A 22366-nucleotide genomic window follows, 5' to 3' on the forward strand; every position below is an offset into this window, starting at 1 on the left:
TTGAGTCAAGCCGCCCGGCCTTTGTATCTTTGGCGTATGTCTGCGCAACACTCGAGTCTCTAGGAAGTTTGTCAAATATTCAAAATCCCCACCGAAGTTGCGGAGTTGCAAAATGACTCCGATGGCTGGCAGCAATCATGCGCATGATCGACCGTAGTGCCTCTGTGGCCTCGTCCTTCTAATCATCGTCAGACCGCGAGTTTTGTTCATTGAAGTTGATTCTTCACGCTTTTAAAATAAGGCTATGTCACAATTCGGGTCTGTCTTCCCGTCATTTGAATCGGTTCACGATAGCGGGCAAAGACACACTGGTTCGCTTGGACTCGAACCTTCTGGACAGGGAGAAGGCAAAGCTGATAAATCGGTATTATTCGTCGAGGCTACATGTATAGGTATCTCTGAAACAACTTGATAAGCTTTGCTCTGTACCTAGTACCCAAAAGGTACGCGATGTGGGCGAGGTTCGGCGGATGGGCTCGGATATGGCCGGACAACATTGTAGACATTCTTCGGTTTCATCATTCATTCTTCAATCATAAATCTGGTGCCTCCCAAGACTCTCGGTCGATTTTCATGACAGCAGATTGTTTGTGTGGAAATGAAACTTCTCCTTGCTTGTAAAAACCCGCTTCCTTTAAGTAGTTGATAAATCTGCGCCTCTGTTAGTATTTCCCATCTTGCTAACACATATCCAACTTACTTGGCATTGTCGACCCTCGGCTCCAACATGACGGTCTCGGTCCTCTGGTCTGCAAGCCAGCAGTAGTGTACCAACGCTGACAACCAGACCTTGACTCGATGAGGACCTCTGAACTCTTGTTCGCCGACTAAGACGTGTAATCCTCGAGTATAATTGCCAACGTCACCACCAAGCAGACGGCCTAGTTTATCTTCTTTGACCCAATAAATTTCAAAATATCCAAATGGTTTACCATCCCAGCAGCCAAAAACGGGAAAGGAGTGACGGCTTTCTAGCCCTTCGATCAAAAATTTCTTCTGGCTTTCTTTTGGTCCGGCACATGACCAAGCTGCATTCACTCTCGGCTCGTTCATCCATTTATGCAGCAGATCCAGGTCGCATGACCGGTCTCCAAAGTTGGCCAGAGTAGGCAATGTTGGCAGGGAGATACTTCCTCCATGACTACTCATGACGGAGGGTAAAGACGGACCGAGCGGCGAGAAATGAGGATGAGGACACGGTTTGGACGACAGGGTAGGTACTCGGAAGGACAGCCATTGTCCCAGGCTTGGAATGTAGCGGCTATAGAACGTTTCCCCTTGCCGAGGGGGTTTGGGGCGTATAGGATGCCGGATGTGGTTCGTGAAGGTGAATTGTAGTGGCGGAGGAGGATAAAACGTTGGTAGATGACTGCCTGAGTTGAACGGACCACCCGGCGAAGCAATCCCTGCAGATATACCATCCACCAAGCCCGGCTGCGGAGGAGGCAGCATGTAATCTGTCGTTCGCGGAGACCCACGGTCAGGAAGAGCTGTCCGGTCCGGCGAGGCCGGACGGGACGAGTGAGGAGATGTCCCCGGAAATGGTGAGTGCTGCTGGGGTGCCATGGTATATAGAAATATCCTCGCATCAATCTGCCAGAAGGACTTTCGGCTCACGAAAGTGTCGGCCCAGCCGTCCGCCTGTCGAAAATCCATTTCCGAGCCTACACAGGATTCTTCACTCGCGATAAGCCCCATCCGCTCAAGTTTCTGGAGAGTGTTTTTGCCCTTGAATATGCCTTCTTTCCTGATTTTGATACGCCAGTCAAGCTTTGGTCTCCCGCTCTCTGGAGTAAGAGCACTTGCTTCTGTTGTCGTGTGCAGATTGGGAGGCTCTTTATGGAAATACCAGCAGAGAGTGGCCCATAGAATCATGGCGATGTGCCTTGTCGGAGATGCTGTATTTCTGAAGTCTGAACTCGAGGGCATTGAGATAGAGGAGATAAAAAGCGAATCCCGCTGGGCGGTAGGTTGCATGAATCTGTGGACCACAACTTGCTTTTCATGTGTGTTATTGGACACGTTCCTCTCTGGGTTCACTGATGACCTGCTCTTCCTCGCATCGTCGTCGTCCACCACATCTTCCGTTTGTACCATTACAGTCCATCCTGGGGGTATCGGGGAATGATGGAGGTCGAGGTGGGTTGATTTGAAGGTAAAACCTCCAAAAACTGGCGTCACGGTATAGATCTGCCCATCTGAGAGTTCGTCAGCATGCTGGATCGATTGTGCGAGGTGTGGTAGACTCACTGGGCAGGAATACTTGTTGTACCATGCTTTTCGTGCGATTCAGACTATCAAAGCCAACAATGCCCAAGGGTTGCACCCTCGAGGGAAGGATAGGGTGTACCTATAGTTGATGTGTATTTAACTTTTCCGATGAAGCATGGATAATTGTCCTCGAGAATAAAGTTGGCCTGCTTGTGGGGGTGACTACAACCAGCGCGGTTGTACAGATCGTTGGCGCAAGACAAGAGATGCGCCCACCGCGGCTGTTCCCCGCCAGCCTTTTCGTTGAGTCTGCAGCCAGTGTTTCTGCCCTCGGGTGGTTCGAAGATATTAAAAATGATAAATGCTACAATTGGGCATGAGACACGTACTGAGACGCGCAACACAGGCCCGTCTATCGTCGACGGACCCAACGTCACAATTGAGGACGAGGTGGATCAGGTACCGCAGGGCAATGTACACCCCAAGTTGTGACCTCCGTACAATTACCTAAGTAGGCCCTTCCCTGCCCCGCCCCGATGGCCTGTCGAAGCCGATAAGCGAGGGGCATTTTGCTGCCACCGCCGCTTACGACGTGAGAACCTCATCGATGTAATTCGCCATCCATTGGTCGGCTACAGGCGCACGCCGGAGAGGTTCGATGCTTGTTAAATGTTCGTAAACACGAGGACTAGTGCTCCTACGCTGGATTTTTTGGGATGAGGCGTCCTTATGGCGAATTACCTTACTTGGAAGCGACTTCACAAGATTGTCGGCAGAACCGCGTCAGTAAGGTAGTGACACCTTTGCAAAAGGAAAGTATGATCGATTAAAAATACTCAGAATCGTATTAATGGCCTCATTGTATTCTATGATGTACGGGCCAGGTCTCCTGGGAGCTTGTAGTCAATCGACAGCTGATCCACCCTCGCTGAAATTCCCGGCCTTGTTCTTCTCATCCCTGGATGAATCTCCCCGTCCCAACAGAAAGCCAACATGAAAGACCTCCAAGCTACTGATCGATGCTCCAAGATTAGAAGTCCTCGATTGTGACACCAACATCTCGCTCTCGGGCGAGTCGAATCATGTCTTCTGCAATAATCAAATCCATCAAACCCATGCCGACGCTCTTGTAGATGACATTTCCTCTTGTCAACCATTCAAGTAGTCCAGGTTCACCGCTTCCGCCGAGCTCGATCTCTCTGTCTGCTGATTTTTTGATCATCATCACTATTTGTATTCGTTAGAGTGCTCAAAGCAACAAAGAGAAGCAAGTGATGAGAAACTTACACTCTCCAATCTCGACCAAATGCTCGGGTCCCAATTTTGCTTTGATAATCTCGCCGCTATCCTTCAAGCACGATTCTAGGTTGTCAACTACAATGACGCCTCCTTGTCGAGCATGCTTGTGGTGATGGTGTCCATGGTCAGGCTGCACAGCGAGCCTGAAGACATCTGGATGTAGCTCGACCATGTGCGGCGCATAACTCCCTATGCAGGAGATATACCGCCCCTTTTTCTGTCCTTCGCGGGAAGTGAGAAACTCGGCTGGGAAAAGAGGATCCAATGATGGCGTGCAACAGAAGATCACATCTGCTTTTCGAACCTCTTCTTTCAACAGGCGACCGTATTCGCCAAACTCCGGACTCATGCAAGAATATTTGATATCTTTCCGCCAGAAACCATGACTGTTTTGTTCCATCTGAAGTGTCTTCATCAACTTGATCGAGCGTTCAAACGACCGATTGATGATGTTGACATGTCGAACCTCGTCGCCTTTGAATAGCAAAGCTAATCTAATGTGCCAGTAAGCCTGCTTACCTGCCCCAAAAACCGTCATTGTGTGCACATTTTGTCGCTTCTGAAACAGCATGGTCGAGGCGAGGGCCGTCCTGAAAGCAGTAAGCTCTTCGGCATTAACGATACCCACTGGGTTCCCCCGCGGATCGAGGACGGTCACTGATCCTCTGGGGGTAGAGCTTTGCGCACTTGAAATCGAAGCCGGCGGTCGGAACGAAGCTCCGTCGATGGAATCTCTGCTTCCAGATGACATTGTTGACGCAGGCGTCAAGGATAGAGTCGCAAATTCGCCCGTTGGGGACTTCACAGCTGCCGACCCGGTGGTGCTTTGAGATGCTAACGACGACATCGACGACTTTTTTCCATGGCTAGTGTCGTGTTGCTGTTCAAGAGAAACAATCTTCATGCCAACGGCTGTTCCGGTAGAGGCTGGCATGAAGAGTGTCGTCATTCCATTCTTCTTAATAATGGTCCTATGGGGTTGAGACGATGCTGAACAAGGCGAGTTTGTGTCGCCTGTCGAGTATGAATGCAAGGCTTCCGCAAGGTTTCGCTGTAATGTTGCAGCATCTTCTTTCGCCAGCGAAAGGAGGAGTGTCCGAATGTCTGCCTCCGTGAGGACGGTGAGAGGCATCTTGTTGGTAGACTAGGAGACTATGCGGCCCAAACAGCCTTCTGTCCCCTGATGTTGTGACAACACTACGGTCCCTCAACCACTGGTGGTTGCTATACTCCGAGAGGATACGGAAGCAAATAACGTTTATCGAACGGTGCGACTCGGAGGACACCACAGACCACCGGCTCTACTCGGGACGCTGCTTCCTGTGGCGAGCGATGAAGTGAGAGTTCTCTCGATGAATCTGGATAACAAAGCGGAAGAGAGGGTATTAGTTAGGTATTCACCATTGAGTGGCAAGAGGACTTTGTACCTCAAATGAGTCTTCGAGTCGCAGACCACGCGTCGGCATCGCCTCTTGGATGCGTCCTGGGCACATGTGAAGGGCGATACAGCGGCCGAAGGGCCACAAACCACTTAACTCTAGGGAGTTAAACGGCTCACTAGGCCAAGCGAACGACAAGCACGCTTACCCTCGTACACCAATAAGCTTCATTCCGAGCATCCCTAATGGCACCTTGGAGGTCACCACCAAGCAATCTCGTAAGCATCGCTCTTCGGTCTCTTGGATCTCTTGGGCCACTCTACGGAGAATTCGTGTCCAGACACACACCATCCCACCAATCATGCCCTCGCTTTTGCGGGACAGTCTCAGATATAAATGGCGCCGCGTTGCGAGAAAGAAGGACCTTATCAAATATTCACAGGTAATCATTTCTTCAGATATGACTTTCGATTCCGGTAATCTCTATGCGCGCCCTGATGGGGGTACTGTACATTGCAGGCCGTGGGGTGATGGAGCCACAAACAATGGCCTGGTGAGAAAGTGAGAAAGTCAGAAAAGAACATAAGAAACACAGAGACAATGACAAATTCATCTGAGGCATCACTTCATCTCGCCCCACATGTCTTCGTCGCTCATGACCATGTCATCCTCGCTGAGGACCTTCAACCCTTCCTTCTTCATCCTCTTTCTATCTTTCTTGGTTACCAGCATCCGGGGAGTGACGGGAGTCATTGGGGTCATTGGCATGTATGGGCTGTATGGTGTCTGAGGCACTCCGGTCTTCGGATGCACTCCGAGGATGCTCTCGCGGCGGTCCACGAAGGTCGTCTTTGTTGGTGGAGCGCTCTTCAACGAGCCATCGTACATTTGTCGAAAAGGCAAAGTGCTCGAGCTGTTTGAGGCTGTCGTACTTCGGAGAGATAGTGGAGCGGGCGGGCCTTTCTTTTCGATCCCGACCTCGGCGGTCAACGCTACGGCAGATTTCTGTCCTGGAGTCGGCGGTGGTGGCCCGGGGTTGTATAGTCGAGGCGACAGGCTACTCTTTTCGGAATATACAGATGACTCGGTAAGGGTAGCCGAGCCGAGGGGCTCTGAAATGGGCTGACCACGGACGGAGATTCGGCTAGGTCGTCTTTTGTTCTGAGCGTCGGACTCTCTTCGACCGGAGATGAGTGATAAAGGAATCAGTTTCGATTTGCGGCTGTTCTGCGACGCTGCCCGCGCCGAAGGGTCTTCGTCCGGGGTTGGAGCCAGCGGATGGACCAATGCAGGAGGAGAATTTTCGTCCGTCTGAAGCTTGTAAAGATGTTGGAATTCAGGAGGAAACCGAGGAGACAGGGGGCCTGCGCCACTCGCCTGCTGGTAGTTTGGCGAACGAGGTGATGAAGGGTTGTTGTAAGCGGAGCGAGGTGTGGGAGGGAGAGCCTCGTGTTGGGGGAAATAGGGACTCCTGGGAGTCGCCTGAGCACTGCTCTGCGTTTTTTGCGACTTCTCCTCATCGTGCAACATGACAGCAGCGTACAACTTGGTCATTTCATCCATATTCTTGGCTTTGTCTGCTTCGAGGATTCTCTCGTCGATCGTCGAGACCGTCACATTTGATTCTTTGCGAGAATGGGTGCGTCCCCCGTTGGCCCATGACTTGAGGCTGGCCATCTTTCCAGGACTCCTCAAGGGTGCTTCAACGTTCATGGTGGGATTGTTGGCCAGTGGTGCTGGTTTGATGATCTCCATACTCAACGTACGGTTAGAAGTCTGGTATTTCCGTCGAAGTCTTTTTCCAACAAAGATGTAGAGAACAAAACTGATCAAAAGCCAACAGACGTAAGCCCCCAAAATACCAGCGATCTCGAATTTGAGCTTGGACTTGTCCCTGAGAGCTCCTGCTGAGATGGGAGGTCCTTCGTCTGGCGGCGGGGCCGGCTCGTTGTCAATATGAACACTCCACACGCTCCCTGGCCTGGCTGTCGTTGGAACTGTGAGCAAAGCAGTAAAGACAATGAGGGCAACTGAATTCAAGGCCAGACACCTCATCTTTGTAGCAAGATCAGCTCGTGAGCATTCTCCAATTTTCCGCTCCTGAAACTGGTGACCCCCTGGCCGAAAAGGATATGAAGCAGCTTGTCGCCCACAGGGAGCGATCCGGGCGGTAGATGTATCTCGCCATGATTGCTGGAGGACCGTGGCGGAAGCGCTGATGGGATTGATTGGCAGAGGCTACAAGGTGAAGAACGAGCAGAGTGACTGCATGAAGCACATTGGGGAACGAATCAAGTATGCGAGCGGGGATTCAGTAGACGGTGGAGCCTCGAGTATGCATTGCCTACGGCCCCGTAATCCTTTAGTTGGTCAGCTTAACTAGATAAGGCCAAGCTGGAGCCCGTAACACCCATTCAGGGCTTATCTTTAAGCGCCCAAAATACATCGAGGCTTCGCTGCTTCTGCCAACCCCTTCTTTTCGAGTAACGCATGACAGTGACGATGCCCGGTCCGCTGTACATCGAGGAGCCCTGTTTCGTTGCTTGTCCAATCCGATGAGGTGAACTTCCACGCAATACGAATTAGTCTGTTCCTAGATTTTCCCTTGCAATTTTGATCCAATAAGAAGACATGACGAGAGATATATCACGCTTCCCCTGGGAAGGCAAACCTCATCTCAGGGCCACGGAGACCATCAATCACTACCTGCACGGGCCGTGGCATCTTTCGACTCGTGCCGAAATGGGTGTCACACCTGGGGACTTGTTCTTGGAGTGAAAGCGAACGTGATAGTTGGGATCTAGGCCCGGTCACTGTCCGTTGATTGATCCAGATGGCGCTTCCACCAGGACAAAAGTTGACATCGAACATTACTCACACCTTTCTTGCATCACCGAGCCATTGGCGTGTCTTGTTTCACTAGGTTTGACTCAGAGCGTAAGTGGAACTGCTTGCTGAATTCCGAGACGACTCTGATATTGTCAAGTTCGAATCCCCTTTTGGCTCTTTGCATTTCGTGGTGATATGTTGACATCGTGGTGGCAACAAGAGTGCCCTGAATACCTTGATAGTGACAGCCTTCGGCGGTAGCGGCTGTGGTTGTGTTTGTAGGGACCACGCAAAACGCTCGTCCTTGCGCGTCGGAGAGCGAACAGGGTCGACTTGTTCTGGCACAGATCATGACATGCTGCTTCACTGGTGTATGGAAGCACACCGGATAACGCACTGATGAGAACAGCTGTCGCATGGTCCTCATGTTTTCCGCGCTTCACCTCCAGCTTCCATGGCCTGTCGTTGGCCAACCCAGGCCGGCAAAGCCACTTCCTCTGCCTAGGGAACTTCCTGAGTCTCGTGAATTGACAGCCCGTCGCTTCCCTTTTGTGCCCTCGTTGGTCTTGACACCATCGACAATCTTCTCGAGGCTCGTTTCTACTACCACGCCACCAACCACCATTTCGCTCAATACGGCATGAAGTGTTTCAAAACCAAAGATCAGATCCAGCTCGCAAACGTTTTCGAACAATCTATCAAGAGCTTCGACAAAGACCTGAATGAAGTCGAGAAGAGCCAGGGGAGACTCGGTCGAGGTAGAGATTAAAATGAAATAGAGCGTCGCATAGTGTCTGTAAGTAATTTGTGTGGGAGCATCGGGAGAGGCGTTGCTGCCAGAAGGAGCCAACAACGGAGGAAGTGGCAAGAAATTGCACGCCGATGCTGGACGAGCAGATACAAGTGTGAATATCTGATTGAGTAAGGACTGCTGAGTTGCTGTGTCCTGCGAGGGTTGATCAGCAACGATGAACAAGGCGCATCATGTCCATACGTACCAGCTGAGAGTAGAATTTGGTCAACCGAGGTTGACCGTTATTGTTGAATACCAGTACTGCGTTGATCATCGCACTGGACGGTGAAGCGTGGGATGTCGTTGAGGATAGGACGCTATCTGGCTGCGCTCTTGGTCGAAGCTGAGGCCCGAAGCAGCAGTGAAATATCCCCACCAGAGGACAGATGGTGGACTCTCATGAAGTTCGCTGGTAAGGCTGCACAAGGCTGCACGAGGCTCTCGACGGCATTGGCCTGGCAGACAGAGCCTGGCTCGCATCCGCCTGCGCTCGAGCGGTGCCAACCAATTTCGAAATCTCGAAATCTTTTTTAGGATGTCGATTACACAACCCTCCGTCCAGTCTTTCTCACGACTTGCTGATGCCCGAAATCGCATGTTTAGCCTGCCGGCAGGTCTTCAGATCTCGCCTCCGACAGCGTCTAATCCATCTTCAAGATGGCCGTCGCAGCCTCCACAGCTCCTCGCATCTGAAGAGCGACCGCCACGACCGGACTGTTGAGTCGTGGTATTGGGAGACAAAGCCGCCTACGCTCCAAGAGTTGGCGGCTGCAGAATACTTCTTCAGAATCAACAGACCGTTCCGCCAATGGGCCGGCGATACCTGGCGGCAAGACGGCGCGAAACCGGGGGCATTGCAGATTCCTGAAGTTATCTTCCTGGGTCGTTCCAACGTTGGCAAATCGTCTACTATCAATGCTCTCGCCGGCGAAGATCTTAACCGAGTCAGTGCAGTTCCTGGAGCGACGAAAGCCATGGCAGCATGGGCGTTCGCAGCGAAAACGCCCAGCGGTGGTGCGATTTCAGGATGGGACGGTGATGTTTCTTCGCGACTGTCCCTGGTTGATATGCCAGGTTACGGGTTTGGCTCCAAGGCTCTGTGGGGCTCATCTATAATGACTTATCTGATTGAGAGAAAGCACATTCGCAGGGCGTTCATCTTGCTTGATGCCGTGCATGGCATGCAAGAAGGGGACCGACACCTCGTCGAGATTCTTCGCGGCCTCGCCATACCCTACCAGATCGTCGCCACTAAATGTGACCGCCTTCTCGAGATGAAAGGCTACCAAAGCCAAGTGCGACAGGCACTGACGACTCTCCGCACCCAGGCGCAGTTCGACACCACGGAGGAACAAAAGCTAGCCTTGGGCGAGATCATCTGTATGGGTAATCTACATGCGAGTGTCCTCAAAGGCAAGCCACCACCGAAGACGAAAGACATACCATTTGGCGTGCAGAATCTGCAATGGGCAGTACTTAGGGCCGTGGGGTTGGATAGCTATGCGACGGAGAAGGCGCGAAGTCATGGTGTCCTCAAGAACATTGCTCAGGACGAACAGCCCAGCTTGAAAATGGACTTTGTTTCCGGAGTCGATCTACCTCAGAAGACGACCGACTCTATCAAGGAAGAGGAGAAGCCCGTGGTAGAAGAGACGACAGCTACAGCCAAGTCATCCTCCTCCGATTTGCCCGACCTCTCCATCGAAGAATTCATGCGCGAGATCATGGGCGCACAAGCAGCACCGTCCCCAACGCCACCCACGTCCACGAAACCATCTACAGACACCGACGCATTGCCTGCGTGGGAGCGTCTTATGCAGAGTTACCGGACCAGAGAACAATCCAGGGTACAACGGCAGATTCCTCTTCGACAGCCAGCACACCGTATTTCGTTGCGGCTCCCAGAGAGGGCTGCGCCGACCAGACCCTCTCCAAGCTCTACAGCAGCTCAACCTACGCGGTCACACCCCACGACGACCAGCAACGAGAAAAAATCCATCCTCAGGGGCGCGGATGCATTCGAAGCGATGATGGCATCGTCCGAGCCCTCAACGTCCACGAGTAGGACGCGAGGCAAGCAAAGGAAGAAGGGCAACACCAGAAATGATATGCCTGTCCAGCCACCATCGAGGACACAGTCTTCCCGGCCAGCGCTGAGCGGTAAAGGGGTACTTCGCGGCATGGATGCGTTCGAGGAGATGTTCGCCGAACCCCCCAAGAAGAAGTCGCCTGCTAAAAAGCGACGGCCGTCGAATTAGAGCATCTTCTTTTCCTCTTCCTGAAAACAAACAAAGTCCTTCCTGAAGAAGTGATCCTTGTACTATACTGTCCATCCACTCCGAGCTCGCCCATTCGAGCCGAGAGTGGACGGATTCACCACTTTTCACCACTTACTGTATACCATGTGTCTCAGATGGATAGATACGAAGGAGAAGCATCTAGCTTCCATGCTATTCAGAAGCACACAAGATGCTATGAAAGTATGAACAGTAGAGTAACGAGATGCAACTGTATCTCAGATTCGTTCTCCAACGAATCACTCTCACGTCGAAGCAAAAGCTGGTATCTGGCTAGCGATAGAGAGAAAACACAGACTATATACATTTGGTGCCGTTTTAGGAGGCTAAGCAAAATACAAGCACTGTGTAACAAATAGTTCCCAGGCCGATTTGATCTCGTTGGCAGTCTATGCCACTCAGAATGTGCAGAGAGCCCAACCACATCATCAGACTAAAAATTTCCTCCACTAGCAGGCCTGCGTATGCTCGCTCATAAGTCTGCTCACCTTCAATTATGAAGCGAGTCAGGTATCAAGAAGAAAACACTGGCTCGCGTCAGAATGCGTTCATTCGTCATAGGTACGTGTATGTGCATGTCGGCAGCTGTACATCACGATTTGGTAGATCGTTAAGCCACAGGAAGCCAATTCGATATCGTCAGAGGTCGTAAGCCAAACGCATTTCGGTCGTTCTGCAAGAATGAAAAAAAATCATCGTTGTTCGAGGAAAATAGACATCCACTTGGCGCCGCCTCGGCCTAAGGACTCAGCACCAGAGCTGCATGATAGTAGTTCCTTCAGTCGTGGGTCGGAGATGCTCCCTTGGTCCCGGAGGACATCTAGGTTCACACATCTGCAGCCTCATCGTCCAGGTAGTCGTCGTCAATTCGTGTCTCGAAACCCGCCTGGTCGACAACAATACGTCGGCCGAGGTTATGCGGAGGAATACCGTCGCGAGCTGCTCCATAATCTAGAACCTGTCGAAGATCGTTAGCTTAGAAGAGAATTCGACGAACAAGCTTACCTCAATATAGGTAAATCCATCACGCTGCACTGCTGCCACACAACGCCGTTCGTTGAACTTGACTTGCCAGACACCACTGAGATCCGAGAGTAGGTCCTTTATGCAATCCCCAGTTTTGATGTTCCAGAGCTTCAATGTGCGATCCGAACCACTAATTACTTTCTGCCCGTCGTGTTTGAAGCAAGTGATTGCTCCGGTGTGGGCGCTCAGTGTTGCTTTACACTGCCCATTTTCCGGGTCCCATATCCTCAAGGTCGAGTCGGCGGCCGCTGAAACGAGTTTATCACAGCTTAAGTCGAGGAGCCCAACCAGAGAGGTGTGGCCTTCTAAGGTGTATTTAAGAGACCCTGTGTGCAGGTCCCAGATGCGAACCATATTGTCCATGGACCCGCTAATGCAGCGATTTCGGGCATGGTCCAAGACCACACTGTACACCTTCTGAGTGTGACCCTGAAGCCGATGAACGGTCTCACCAGTGGAGATCTTCCATACGCGCACGGTACAATCGTAGCTACCGCTCACCAAAGTATCGGCATGAGCGGCTATTGCTCTGACCGAATGCTGGTGTCCAGTCAGCGTTCGTACGAAATAAGGGCAGTCATCAGCATCTGTCTCGTTCTCGGGCTGAATGAAAACAGGGTCGTCTGGTCTAGGCAACTTCCAAACACGCAGTGTGGAGTCCCTTGAACCAGTAATGATAAGTGGCTGCTTTGGCATCATGATCGGCTTGCCTTCGGCATTTTCTCCAACCTTGACGGGCATAACGATCTGCAAGCACCTTACAGTCGATGTATGGCCTCTGAAAACCTGAGTCTGCCGTGCTTCGGCGATGTTCCATACTCTTACCGAGCGGTCGGTTGAGCCAGAAACGAGTGTATTTCCCTCATACTGTAACGCCCACACCCCGCCCTCATGCCCAGTCAAGATGGCCTTCAAGACGCCCGTTCTCGTTTCATAGACATTAATATTCTGGTCATCACTTCCTGTCAGTATCTTGTCCGTGTCGAATTGCAGACAAGTAACAACATGGGTGTCGTGCGCACGAAAGGCGATATGCTGCGGCTTTGTTTCCTCGAACATCCAGTTCTTTCGAATTAGGTGGTGCCTCCGGTAAAGCGACTTGTAAAGATGAAGACCCCGCAGACTCGGCAGACCAATGTCTGGTTGTGGAACAGCCACAAGAGCAGCACTTGCAGCATGATATGGGCCATCGGCATTTGAGGCCTGGCTCATCCAGTCGAGGCTGACGTCAATTGAGGCTTCACGTGATGATTCCTTGTGTTTGATCTGTTTACTGCGGTTGGACAGCATTGTCGTGGCTTTCCGTTTCGAACGTCGAAGCACACCGTCGAATCTGTTTTGCCCTTGGGGCGAGGATGGAGCGGATGCAATAGCCTCGATTCCGGACTTTGAACTGGTTGCGTAGCCGAGATTTTGTTCATAACCTGCAGGCCCAATAGGGTCCTGCCAACCCCAGCCCTCTGTGATGGCCCTTTGTAGTTCGCCTTCAGGTAGGGTATAGCCATCGGCATCGAAAAGTTCTTTCCATGCCCTCTCGTCACTGTTGACTAGTTGTCGCCATTTTTTCGATACTTGTGCTGCTCTGCAAAGGCTTTTCAGATCAAGATATTTTAGAATATTGAGCCCTAGTTCAGGTGGTAGTATGGTGAGGAAATCACACTTCAACGCGGGGTTTACCGCATCTGCAACAACTTGAAGAGTGGGTTTGGGACACCTTCGCAGAAGCTGGTGCATGACATAGCTCTTCAGCTCATCGGGTATGGCTTCAAAATAGTCGAGCATGGCCGGTATATCCGAAATGGAACTGCCTCGGAAGCGGTTTTTCGGGCTTTGTCCATATTGTCGCATATGTTCTGCCGTGGAATTGGAAGGCGGAAAAGGTGTCACCGATGACTCCCTGGGGGCCTTGCCTGCCATGATACCATGCTGAGACGCTACCTCGGAGTTTGAGTCAAGGTCTGCAAAGTAACCTGAATGCTGTAGCGTGGCAGCGGCCGTCACTGGAGACAAGGACGGACTAGGTAGAGAGCCATCTTGCCCAGATGGACTTTCTGCAACGTGGAGTCGCGCAGGCACCGAAGACAATGCTATGCGACCGGCTGATTGGGGGCCGGGGATTTGACCATCTTCATCAATTGGAGGTGTTGGGACCGCGGTGTCTTGCGAAGAACCTCGTCTCATGTCTCGCCCAAGCATTGTCTGTTCGAGATCTATACCCGCGCTGTCATCCAAGGGTATGGAAGCATGTTGACTTGCTCTCGGGGTAAAAGATTGAATGCTCTGAAATGCATGTTGTTGGTCCACGCTCGGCGAAGGAAGCAGCGTAGAGGTAGTTGTTCGCGTCACGCTGGTTCGGTCACGGCTGAGTCGTCTGTGCCGGGATGGTTTTGGCATGCTTTCTGGAGTTACTGGGTTCAACGTGCGTAGATCGTGAGATCTTGACAATAGCCGCATGCTGAGTGGTTCGCGTTTGTTACTGGGTTGTACGGAAGCACCACGGTGGCTTGACACAAACGTTGCGCCCTGTAGTGTTGGATGTTCTTCGTCGCCACTGATGGACTCCGGTGAAGCCGGTCGCTTCTCTGTCCGTCTCTGAAAAGAGGTCAGGCATTCTTCTTCGTCGGGTGCGTCTGACCAAGGCTGAAATGTCCTAATTGTCTGAATCCTGCCGTTAGCGCCCCCGAGCGTTCTTTGCTCTTCCTCCAACTGTTCTACTGATTAGTTTCCGGGTTAAAGGCTGTTGTATATCCCATACCTGTTCTAATGCAAGCGATGTGTCATGTGCCTCGCAGAATATTGTATGTCTTCCCCCTATCTCAAAATGTATCTTCTTGAGGCTAGCAGGCGTGGGGCTTGCTGCTAGTGGATATTGCTTCAGATCAAGATCCTGCATTCGGCGAGGAGGACGCATCAAGATGGGTGGAAATTTGGTGGTCGTGGTTGTGGTCGTGGTGACAACAGTCGTTTGCGTGGCCGGTGCATAAGAGAACTGTCCAAGCAATGCATTGCTCTCGACGTCTTTGGTAAACCCCGCAGCTCCTCTGCTATGAGGCCTCTGATCATGCAACATACTCTGGTGCCTTGCGCGTCGGGCCTCTTGAACCCCAGGGTCCATCACTTCCTCCTCATCCGAAACATGCATCATAGTTGTGGTGAGATCAACAAGGGCATTTGGGCCGAAGAAGGGTGTCGAGGGTGTCGAGACGCGTCGTGCAATCGTAGTCTGAAAGGGCGATTGCAATACTCAGATGTTGCACTCAATGATGTAGGAAGGATCTCAGCAAGAGGCCAGAACCGGCTGTTCACCCAAGGCGGATATCGACACCAGTTCGTAGCTGTTAGCCGAGGCGCTGGGTCGGTGGTTGGCGACTTGCAAAATGGGGCCGAGATTGTTTCGAGAAGGAGTGTCATCAATTCATCAAGCAGTTATTCACGAAAATCCTGTGTAAATGGCGAAAGGTACCAACGAAGGAGATTGAAGACGAACGGAAGAACCGTGATATGTCCGCAGGGCGGTCTCGCCCCGAGGGACGTATGTAAACTGAATTAGTTAGAGCCTTGGCGGGCTCAAGGCGCCACCGCCAGCACAGGCGTCCACCTCCTTCGTGTTCATTTCAAAGCACTGGGAATGTCATTTGCCTCTTCGCCGTAAGATGTTGTCTGATCGTATACCTGTGGCCGCATAGGCACAGAGTAGTCACGAATCGCGGGGTATTGCAAACAGCTCGACTTAGACACCTCGACTGTGGCGCTACTCGGTATCGCTACAGAATCCGTATCTAAGGGATCTGCGTCTACTAAGACACTTGGTGACTAGGCAATATGATGAAGGCATATCAAGGTCTTCGTGAGGGTTCCTCATGTACAGTTACAATAATACTATACTAGTAACTTGACCTTTTCAAAACACGTCGTCGATGGCTGCAGTCTGCATCTATTATCATATGGAGTGGTGCACGGCAATCAGAGTCATGCTAGTACGGTGTTTGAGATATCTTCACAGACATTTGCAGCTGCCGTCGTTTTTGCTCTTGCCCACCAAATATTCGTGGAAAATATTCTACAGATTCCTCAATCTGTACCATTGACCTCGTTCTGCTAACGAGAATGACTGAACAACATCTGTTATTATCGCAGCTTGGACCAACTCTTACCCAAGAGCACAGCCTTGCTCTTGTCCAGATCTTCATCAATACCTCCCTGGCATGCATTGCACATACCCGTGAACTCATTCCATGGACATCACCCTGCTTTCGAGCTCGCTACATCGAGCAGATTAACACAGTGGTCGCTGCTGATGCCCGCAACTCGTATTCGGCTTTCAAGGCTCTTGACAGCAACGCCACTAGTGGTGGGCAGGAAATCAGAATCCTCGTCCGGGGAGCTCATAAAAGAGCCGACCAGCTGCTTGAGTTGTTGGTATGTATTATTTCAGGGGATGAACCCTCCCAGAGGCACAGTATACTTACATCTGTTTCAGGAGGACGGTATCTTCGAGGCCCTGCAACACAGATATCTTGACGCTTTTCAGGTGTTCGTGACCGATGCTAATGACTCTCACAATGTTCTTGAAACGTACTCTTTCGCCTTTGAGTATACCCAAGATCGCATACGCAGTGTTCATATGTCGTCAATGAGTCCTGCAGTGGTACTAGAGGACTTTCAGCACAGTTTCAAAGCGTTCATCCGCAGTCTGCTGCGCATCCTAAAATTCCTCCCACGTCTCCCAGGTAAGCGGAAGACATATCGTCTGAGGGAACACTCATTGACTATAGTAGCACATCGACGATTAGGAATGAGTCTTACTTACAACGACAGTTGTCCTCACGCCTATCACCCTCCAGGTTTCGTCGACCAAGCAGAATTCTCAGGCAAGGCCGGCGGAAAACTCTGTGACATGTTGTGGAAGAGTCCCGGGGATCTAGTCAGTGAATTGCAAATTGGTCATCAACACATTGCTGTGAGCGTTCACCCTTTCGGCGCCCACGAGCCGTCTGCCTCCATTGACCCACAAGACATCGCAATAAGCAAGCATTTGCAAGCTATGCAGAAGACGTCCTCACAACACACCACGGCTTTTGTCTCTACCTTGCAAGAGTCCAGACCTAGGCGCAAACGCAATATCGAAGTGACTCACCCAGTCAAGAGAATGAAATTGCATGATACGCCTCGACGCCAGGAACGAGGGGCTCGACAAGGGCCTTTGCCACAGAAGCATATCGAAGTAACAGATTCCTTAGAGCAAAGTGTCTCGAAAAAAGATACAGATAAGACGGGTTTATCACCCGAAATGGATCATGACAGAGGCTTGCAACAAGAAACAACAGATGGCCATGGAGTCCTAAATGCCTGCTCGAACTCAGAATCTCTTGGAACAACTCACTCACTTCGCCGGAAGATCAGCATCTCACGAATCCTCATCAATATTGACCGCTCATCATCTGTCGAGAGCGAAAGTGTCGAACAACCCCTCCAGTCGAGCGGAGGTATCGACTATAGTAGCGACACTGATACAACTTCGACGGCCACGGATGACTGAAATCGTCTCTCAAGCATGGTACCCGGGATATTATGGCCAATAACGGCTCATGTTATGCTTGGGACGTATGGAGTGAGACAGGTATTGCCAGGGGAGAGCACGTATTTGCCGACTATTGCACCGAGGTAGGGGGTGGACTGACCAGGGCCTGCACCCGTCCTTCTCAAAAAGACCATGGCACGATCCTCGTGGCTTGACGATAACGATCGGTCTCAGTCTGGCAGGCCGACTGAGGAGGCCTTCGTAGTGCGGAACAGCAATTGTCGGAGGTTTGCGTTTGGAGACCGATAGCTGATACCGCGCGTTCTCATCGATCAAGGTAACTACGCCAAAGAGGAGTTAGGCTTGATCCGAGATGGACTTCAGTGAACGTGACCCGAGAAGGTCGATTGTTCAGGTGGTGGTCAAGATACAACATCCCGGGGATTGACATCATATCAGGAACATCACGGTGCACACTGTAAGCCACCCGGAATGCGCACGAGCGTCTGTTCTTTGACTTGTCCTCGGTAGAAGAACTGGTAATCTCCCTCTCTCGGTGTGATGTGGTGCTCCTTGTGGAAGAATCTCAGTTTCCTTTTCTCGGTATATCAGCTCTCGGGACTATTGACACACACTCTCTCTCTACGTCTGCGTTGGTCCTGTGACGTGTCTAAGACGGCTAATTAGGGGGCGTCAATCGTGCGTAATAATACGGAGTATCTGCTCAGTCTCACAAAGCAAGAGTTTCTGGAGTACTCCGTGGGCAATGGCGCCGTTGGCACCTAAGGCATGTTCCTGGTACGCGGCCATGATCGCTGCTTGAGACCCTTTGAGACCCCCTGAAGATCACCACGTCGAACTGTGTTGAACTTGAACTCTGCTGTGCTATGGCATCCATTGTGTGCGCTAAAAGATGCCTCTTTTCGCAGCCAGGGGTGGAGTGTTGTTGGTCTGCTACAGTATGCCCAGGAGGGCTTGCAGTGGGAGTTAGAGTTGGAATTTCCGTCCGGGTAGCTGGACCCATGGCGCTGATGCAAGCTTGCAACATGATGGAGCTCTATCTTCCTTGGAGCCATTTCCTGGCCACTGAAGGCTCAGGCACACCCCAGTAGCTCAGTGCCGGCGCCGGCCCAATGCATGCATCTCGACGCCTAATCTTCGAGAAGGGTGTCAAGCACGATAAACGGACGTGCATTTGCACGAGGATTGCAAGGGCAGCGGGAACAACCTTGAACCACGTCAACGCTGCTACACGTTCCGACGTAGCAGCAGCAGCCAGCAGGTCATGCCATTTCTGCTAAGGTTATTTGCAACTTCCACCATGCGACTCTAGTCGGTGCTAACAGAGGCGGCACCAGCCTTCGCTCCTATGCTGACCGCCATTGCGATCAGCAGCTGTTGAGCAATCCCAACTAACCCTCTCGTTGTCTGCGTTCGTCATTTGCGCCTCAGGGACCCAAAAGATCCCGTGGTCCCACCGCTGCCTCCTGCTCCAGTCCTGTCATGGAAGGCTTCATGTTCATCAACGGATGACTGTTGTACAGACGGGGCGATCGGCTGGCTCTCCATCTGACCCAGAGGGACTGGCAATCTCTACAACAGCCTCTACATGCTGCTGCTGTCGAGGTTTCCGACGACATCACGACTGCTCCCTTCCTCGAACTGTCTGCCGGGAAGCCTCAAACCATCTTATCGCACTCGCCCGGCCTGCACTCGCTCGGGCTGATACACCAACTTGTGTGACCTTCCGTCTACCTTCTATCCTCGCAAGTTCTGCCCGCGACGAAATCGTCCACGAGGTGAATGGTAGCTTTATAGCGACACAATATGTTCCTTTGAGTCTCGCCGCTTTTCCCGAACCGTTGACCGGCCGACCTGTCGGCTGGCACTGCTCAAACGAAGCACTCGGCCTGTCCACGACTGGAGAAGACGGACATGGGGTCTGGCTCAAGATTTCACCTCCCAGCATCGCTAAAGAGGACAAAGTCCACCGCAACTGATCAAGTTTGGAAGAAAAAGACCGGTAAACGAGAATATAAGGCTCAAAACATACTTGGTATCTCGGAAGCCGCCTTGAATACCGCTCGGAACGAAAGTGTCAGTTCTTCTAACACGGTCAAGGTACCAACTTTGTCATTTTCGGATGCCGCTACTGAATTCGGCTCCTCGACCGCGGCTACTGAGAAGCCTGATGGCACTCCCGAACTGAAGTTGAAGGCATCCTCCGTATTGTTGCATGAAGATTTCTGTATCAGCTCCGGAAAAGCAGCTTCCGTACACTCGAAACGACCCAAACCGCATCCCTCTTCTTCCACCTTGAACTCTCATTATGAGGCACAGAAAATGCCGCTTGCTATATCACAACAGACCTCTGAGTCGTCGAGAAGAGACGGTGCTCTACGTAAAGGATCGCCGATTGTAATGAAGTCAAACACACCGGAGAAAGAACCGTCGCGACAATTGCGCTTATTCCGATCGACGAAACATCAAGACAAGAGTGGAAGTAAAAAGTTCACCAAGCTGAAATCAGAGTCGCCTGTTTCTCCTCCTCGATCACTTCTGAGCAGCCAAAGATCGGTCGCATCAGCAGGCCATCCAAGAGAACCGATATCGACACAATCATCGAAAGGCTCTGTTTCGCACAGGGGAAGCTACTATCCCCACGAGCTTGGCCCTCGCCACACGCCAAACTTTTCCATGATCAATGCGAAACGTCCAAAGCCATACTTAACCCACTCCGATGCAGCTGTGGAAATATCCCAGGTCAAAATAAATATCAGGAGACCCAAAGTCGGCGCAAAGCATTGGTTCGATGGGTTGGAAGGTGATAGCAGTGAGGATGAAAGTGTTCACGAACCAGAATTCCAGCCAAGTTTCGTGGATGGTATGGAGAGCGCATTCGAGGACGGCAGGATTGGTCTTGTTTCGAAGGATCCCGCGAAAACGTCCACCTTCATCTCAAATGCGTCCGATGGTCGTGCAATCTTGGAGTCTGACCCTTCAACTTCTTCCTCTTCTCGCTATATGCTTCCCGACTCCGCCATTCCCCCACGGACTTCGACCCTTAATGCGAAATCCTCAAAATCAACACTATGTCAGGAACTATCCCGCTCTCGCCACAGTCAACATGTATCTGGAACAAAGTCAATATCGAAAACTTTGGCATCAAGCGATCTACACACTACCAGTATACTCGATCTCTCTTCGTCGGATGACGAAGAAGGTCGCGTGGAACTTGGACATGGGCGTTTGCCACAACTACGTGACAGTATAGCACTCGAATCGTTGATGGAATCGGACATCGTCGTTGAAACTGCAAAAGCAATTGAGACAAACCAGAACGCATCTATACAAGCCACGCCCAGCTTAAGGCGGCTTGCTCGCAATGCCTCAAAACGCAATGCGAGAACTTCGACCAAAGCTTCCAGCCGACCGCTCAACATACGACAGTCATATTCCAATACTGGTTCTTTTCAGCGCCCGGTGGAGGAACAAGATTTGCTTACTTCCTTCCCAGCCACTCCTACCGACTCGCGACGAACATCTTTCCAAGGGTCATGTCTGTCTGACAATGCAAGCATAGAAAGTCGAAGGATGGTCAGCGTAACCAAACAGGAAGAGTCCCTACTTGCCGCGATCAGACTACGGTCGACTATCTCACAACACGCCAAAAGAAGCACGGATCCGCGACTTCGGCTACTCCGAGATCTCGAGAAGATATCTCGACACCAACAGGTACCAGCCGGCTTGATCAGCCATGAAATATCCCGAATCAATGCATCTGGCCAAGAAGCCCTCAACCACTCTGATGGGAACTCTGACCAGGCGTCTTGTACCACTTTTCAAACAGGCAGGTCGGCTGACCCTAGCATCAGATTTTCCATGGCGAGCTTTCAAACGGAAACATCCTTGGGACATGATAGCGAGATGTCCTTCCTCCCCTCGCCGAATTTCGCCCCCGTTGTGAACGGCGCGAAGCATCCCAATCGTGCCTCTTTCTTCTCCACATCGACCAATGACTCGCAAGATACAGCAAGTTTTCGGCGAGAGCACAATCACAAAGCCGCCCTCAAGAAACTGTCGTCTATTCCATCGCGAGACGATATACCCTCACAAGAATTCATCGACTGGCCTTATCACGGCTGGGAAGCTAGGTCGTCAACCCTAGCGACGGCGCATTAGGAAGAGGAGTTACATTATTCCCCATCCTAGAAGCTCTGGTTTATGGAGGAAAGAATTTTTGATATGTTGACATCACAATTGGACTTGTACATTCTCTCTGTTTTGATGATGATCACGAAGTGGAGGATTTTCTTTGTATACTGTACGAGTATTATGCTGGGACAAAGTCACCCGACGAGTTCACGATGTGCGGTGACATGAGTACAAGGCTGGCCCTGGTGCTGTGAACTGGCCTGGGCGTTGTCGGGGACGGCGGAATCGTCGATGCAGATCGAGTTTCTCTTGGATCTCCGTAGTCGCGTAATGAAATGCACACCGAATTTCCTGGTTTCCCGTCAATCTAAAAGCATGTCGGATCTAGCGACTGAAGAAGTATCTTGGTAGTGGACCTGTTTTGGGAGTGTCCAGCAGTCTGATGGGGGCACAGGTGTCAGGCACAGATTCTTTGGGCGTTGACAGCCTCTCAAACAGGGGGCCACAAGGATCCATGACGCAGGCTGCATCCGGCAAGCCTGGTGCGCCCCAATTAGCGAATCCGCAGGAAAGCCCATCCGCGGTGAGGAGGACGGGAGAAGTACGAGTACGAGTTCAAGACTGCATCTTGAAAAACAACCCAATCGACGCGCCTGGTACCATTCCACTCATTCGCCAATCGTTACCACTATTGCTTCGTGACTTCACGTCTTCCAGGTCATGCTGACTTTTCTTCATTGTTGCGGTGTCGGGTGACCTTGGGATTCCACGCTTTCATCGTCCTCCTCCTCAGCGGTTCAACGCACGCGAAGAGCCTCAATCCGACCAAAGACCCGTCCACTCCTTTTGGTCATTG

The 22366-nt window shown here is 51.5% G+C and overlaps 8 protein-coding genes across 8 annotated transcripts; 3 read left to right on the plus strand and 5 right to left on the minus strand.

The window, feature by feature from the left end:
- Window positions 1-533: 533 nt before the first annotated feature.
- On the minus strand, window positions 534-2275 carry PV08_07558 (uncharacterized protein; the record flags this gene model as incomplete). Its single annotated transcript, XM_016381887.1, has 3 exons — window positions 534-651; window positions 701-2198; window positions 2251-2275. 3 exons carry the CDS (start codon window positions 2273-2275, stop codon window positions 534-536), a joined length of 1641 nt encoding a protein of 546 aa, XP_016234989.1.
- Window positions 2276-3241: 966 nt separating this feature from the next.
- PV08_07559 (uncharacterized protein) lies at window positions 3242-4642 on the minus strand (the record flags this gene model as incomplete). The annotated part of the gene is made up of 2 exons (XM_016381888.1): window positions 3242-3438; window positions 3499-4642. The coding sequence occupies 2 exons, from the start codon at window positions 4640-4642 to the stop codon at window positions 3242-3244; spliced, it is 1341 nt and encodes a 446-aa protein (XP_016234990.1).
- An 868-nt stretch (window positions 4643-5510) lies between these two features.
- PV08_07560 (uncharacterized protein) lies at window positions 5511-6944 on the minus strand (the record flags this gene model as incomplete). The annotated part of the gene is made up of 1 exon (XM_016381889.1): window positions 5511-6944. The coding sequence occupies one exon, from the start codon at window positions 6942-6944 to the stop codon at window positions 5511-5513; it is 1434 nt and encodes a 477-aa protein (XP_016234991.1).
- Window positions 6945-8157: 1213 nt separating this feature from the next.
- PV08_07561 (uncharacterized protein) lies at window positions 8158-8785 on the minus strand (the record flags this gene model as incomplete). Its single annotated transcript, XM_016381890.1, has 2 exons — window positions 8158-8664; window positions 8717-8785. 2 exons carry the CDS (start codon window positions 8783-8785, stop codon window positions 8158-8160), a joined length of 576 nt encoding a protein of 191 aa, XP_016234992.1.
- Window positions 8786-9092: 307 nt separating this feature from the next.
- PV08_07562 (ribosome biogenesis GTP-binding protein YsxC) lies at window positions 9093-10769 on the plus strand (the record flags this gene model as incomplete). Its single annotated transcript, XM_016381891.1, has 1 exon — window positions 9093-10769. One exon carries the CDS (start codon window positions 9093-9095, stop codon window positions 10767-10769), a length of 1677 nt encoding a protein of 558 aa, XP_016234993.1.
- Window positions 10770-11634: 865 nt separating this feature from the next.
- Window positions 11635-14979, minus strand: PV08_07563 (uncharacterized protein; the record flags this gene model as incomplete). Its single annotated transcript, XM_016381892.1, has 3 exons — window positions 11635-11766; window positions 11814-14540; window positions 14590-14979. The coding sequence occupies 3 exons, from the start codon at window positions 14977-14979 to the stop codon at window positions 11635-11637; spliced, it is 3249 nt and encodes a 1082-aa protein (XP_016234994.1).
- A 962-nt stretch (window positions 14980-15941) lies between these two features.
- On the plus strand, window positions 15942-17373 carry PV08_07564 (uncharacterized protein; the record flags this gene model as incomplete). The annotated part of the gene is made up of 3 exons (XM_016381893.1): window positions 15942-16253; window positions 16315-16564; window positions 16613-17373. 3 exons carry the CDS (start codon window positions 15942-15944, stop codon window positions 17371-17373), a joined length of 1323 nt encoding a protein of 440 aa, XP_016234995.1.
- Window positions 17374-19290: 1917 nt separating this feature from the next.
- Window positions 19291-21537, plus strand: PV08_07565 (uncharacterized protein; the record flags this gene model as incomplete). Its single annotated transcript, XM_016381894.1, has 1 exon — window positions 19291-21537. The coding sequence occupies one exon, from the start codon at window positions 19291-19293 to the stop codon at window positions 21535-21537; it is 2247 nt and encodes a 748-aa protein (XP_016234996.1).
- Window positions 21538-22366: the final 829 nt, after the last annotated feature.

The sequence above is a fragment of the Exophiala spinifera genome, assembly GCF_000836115.1.
Source record: "Exophiala spinifera strain CBS 89968 unplaced genomic scaffold supercont1.5, whole genome shotgun sequence".
In the NCBI taxonomy this organism is placed as follows: domain Eukaryota; kingdom Fungi; phylum Ascomycota; class Eurotiomycetes; order Chaetothyriales; family Herpotrichiellaceae; genus Exophiala; species Exophiala spinifera.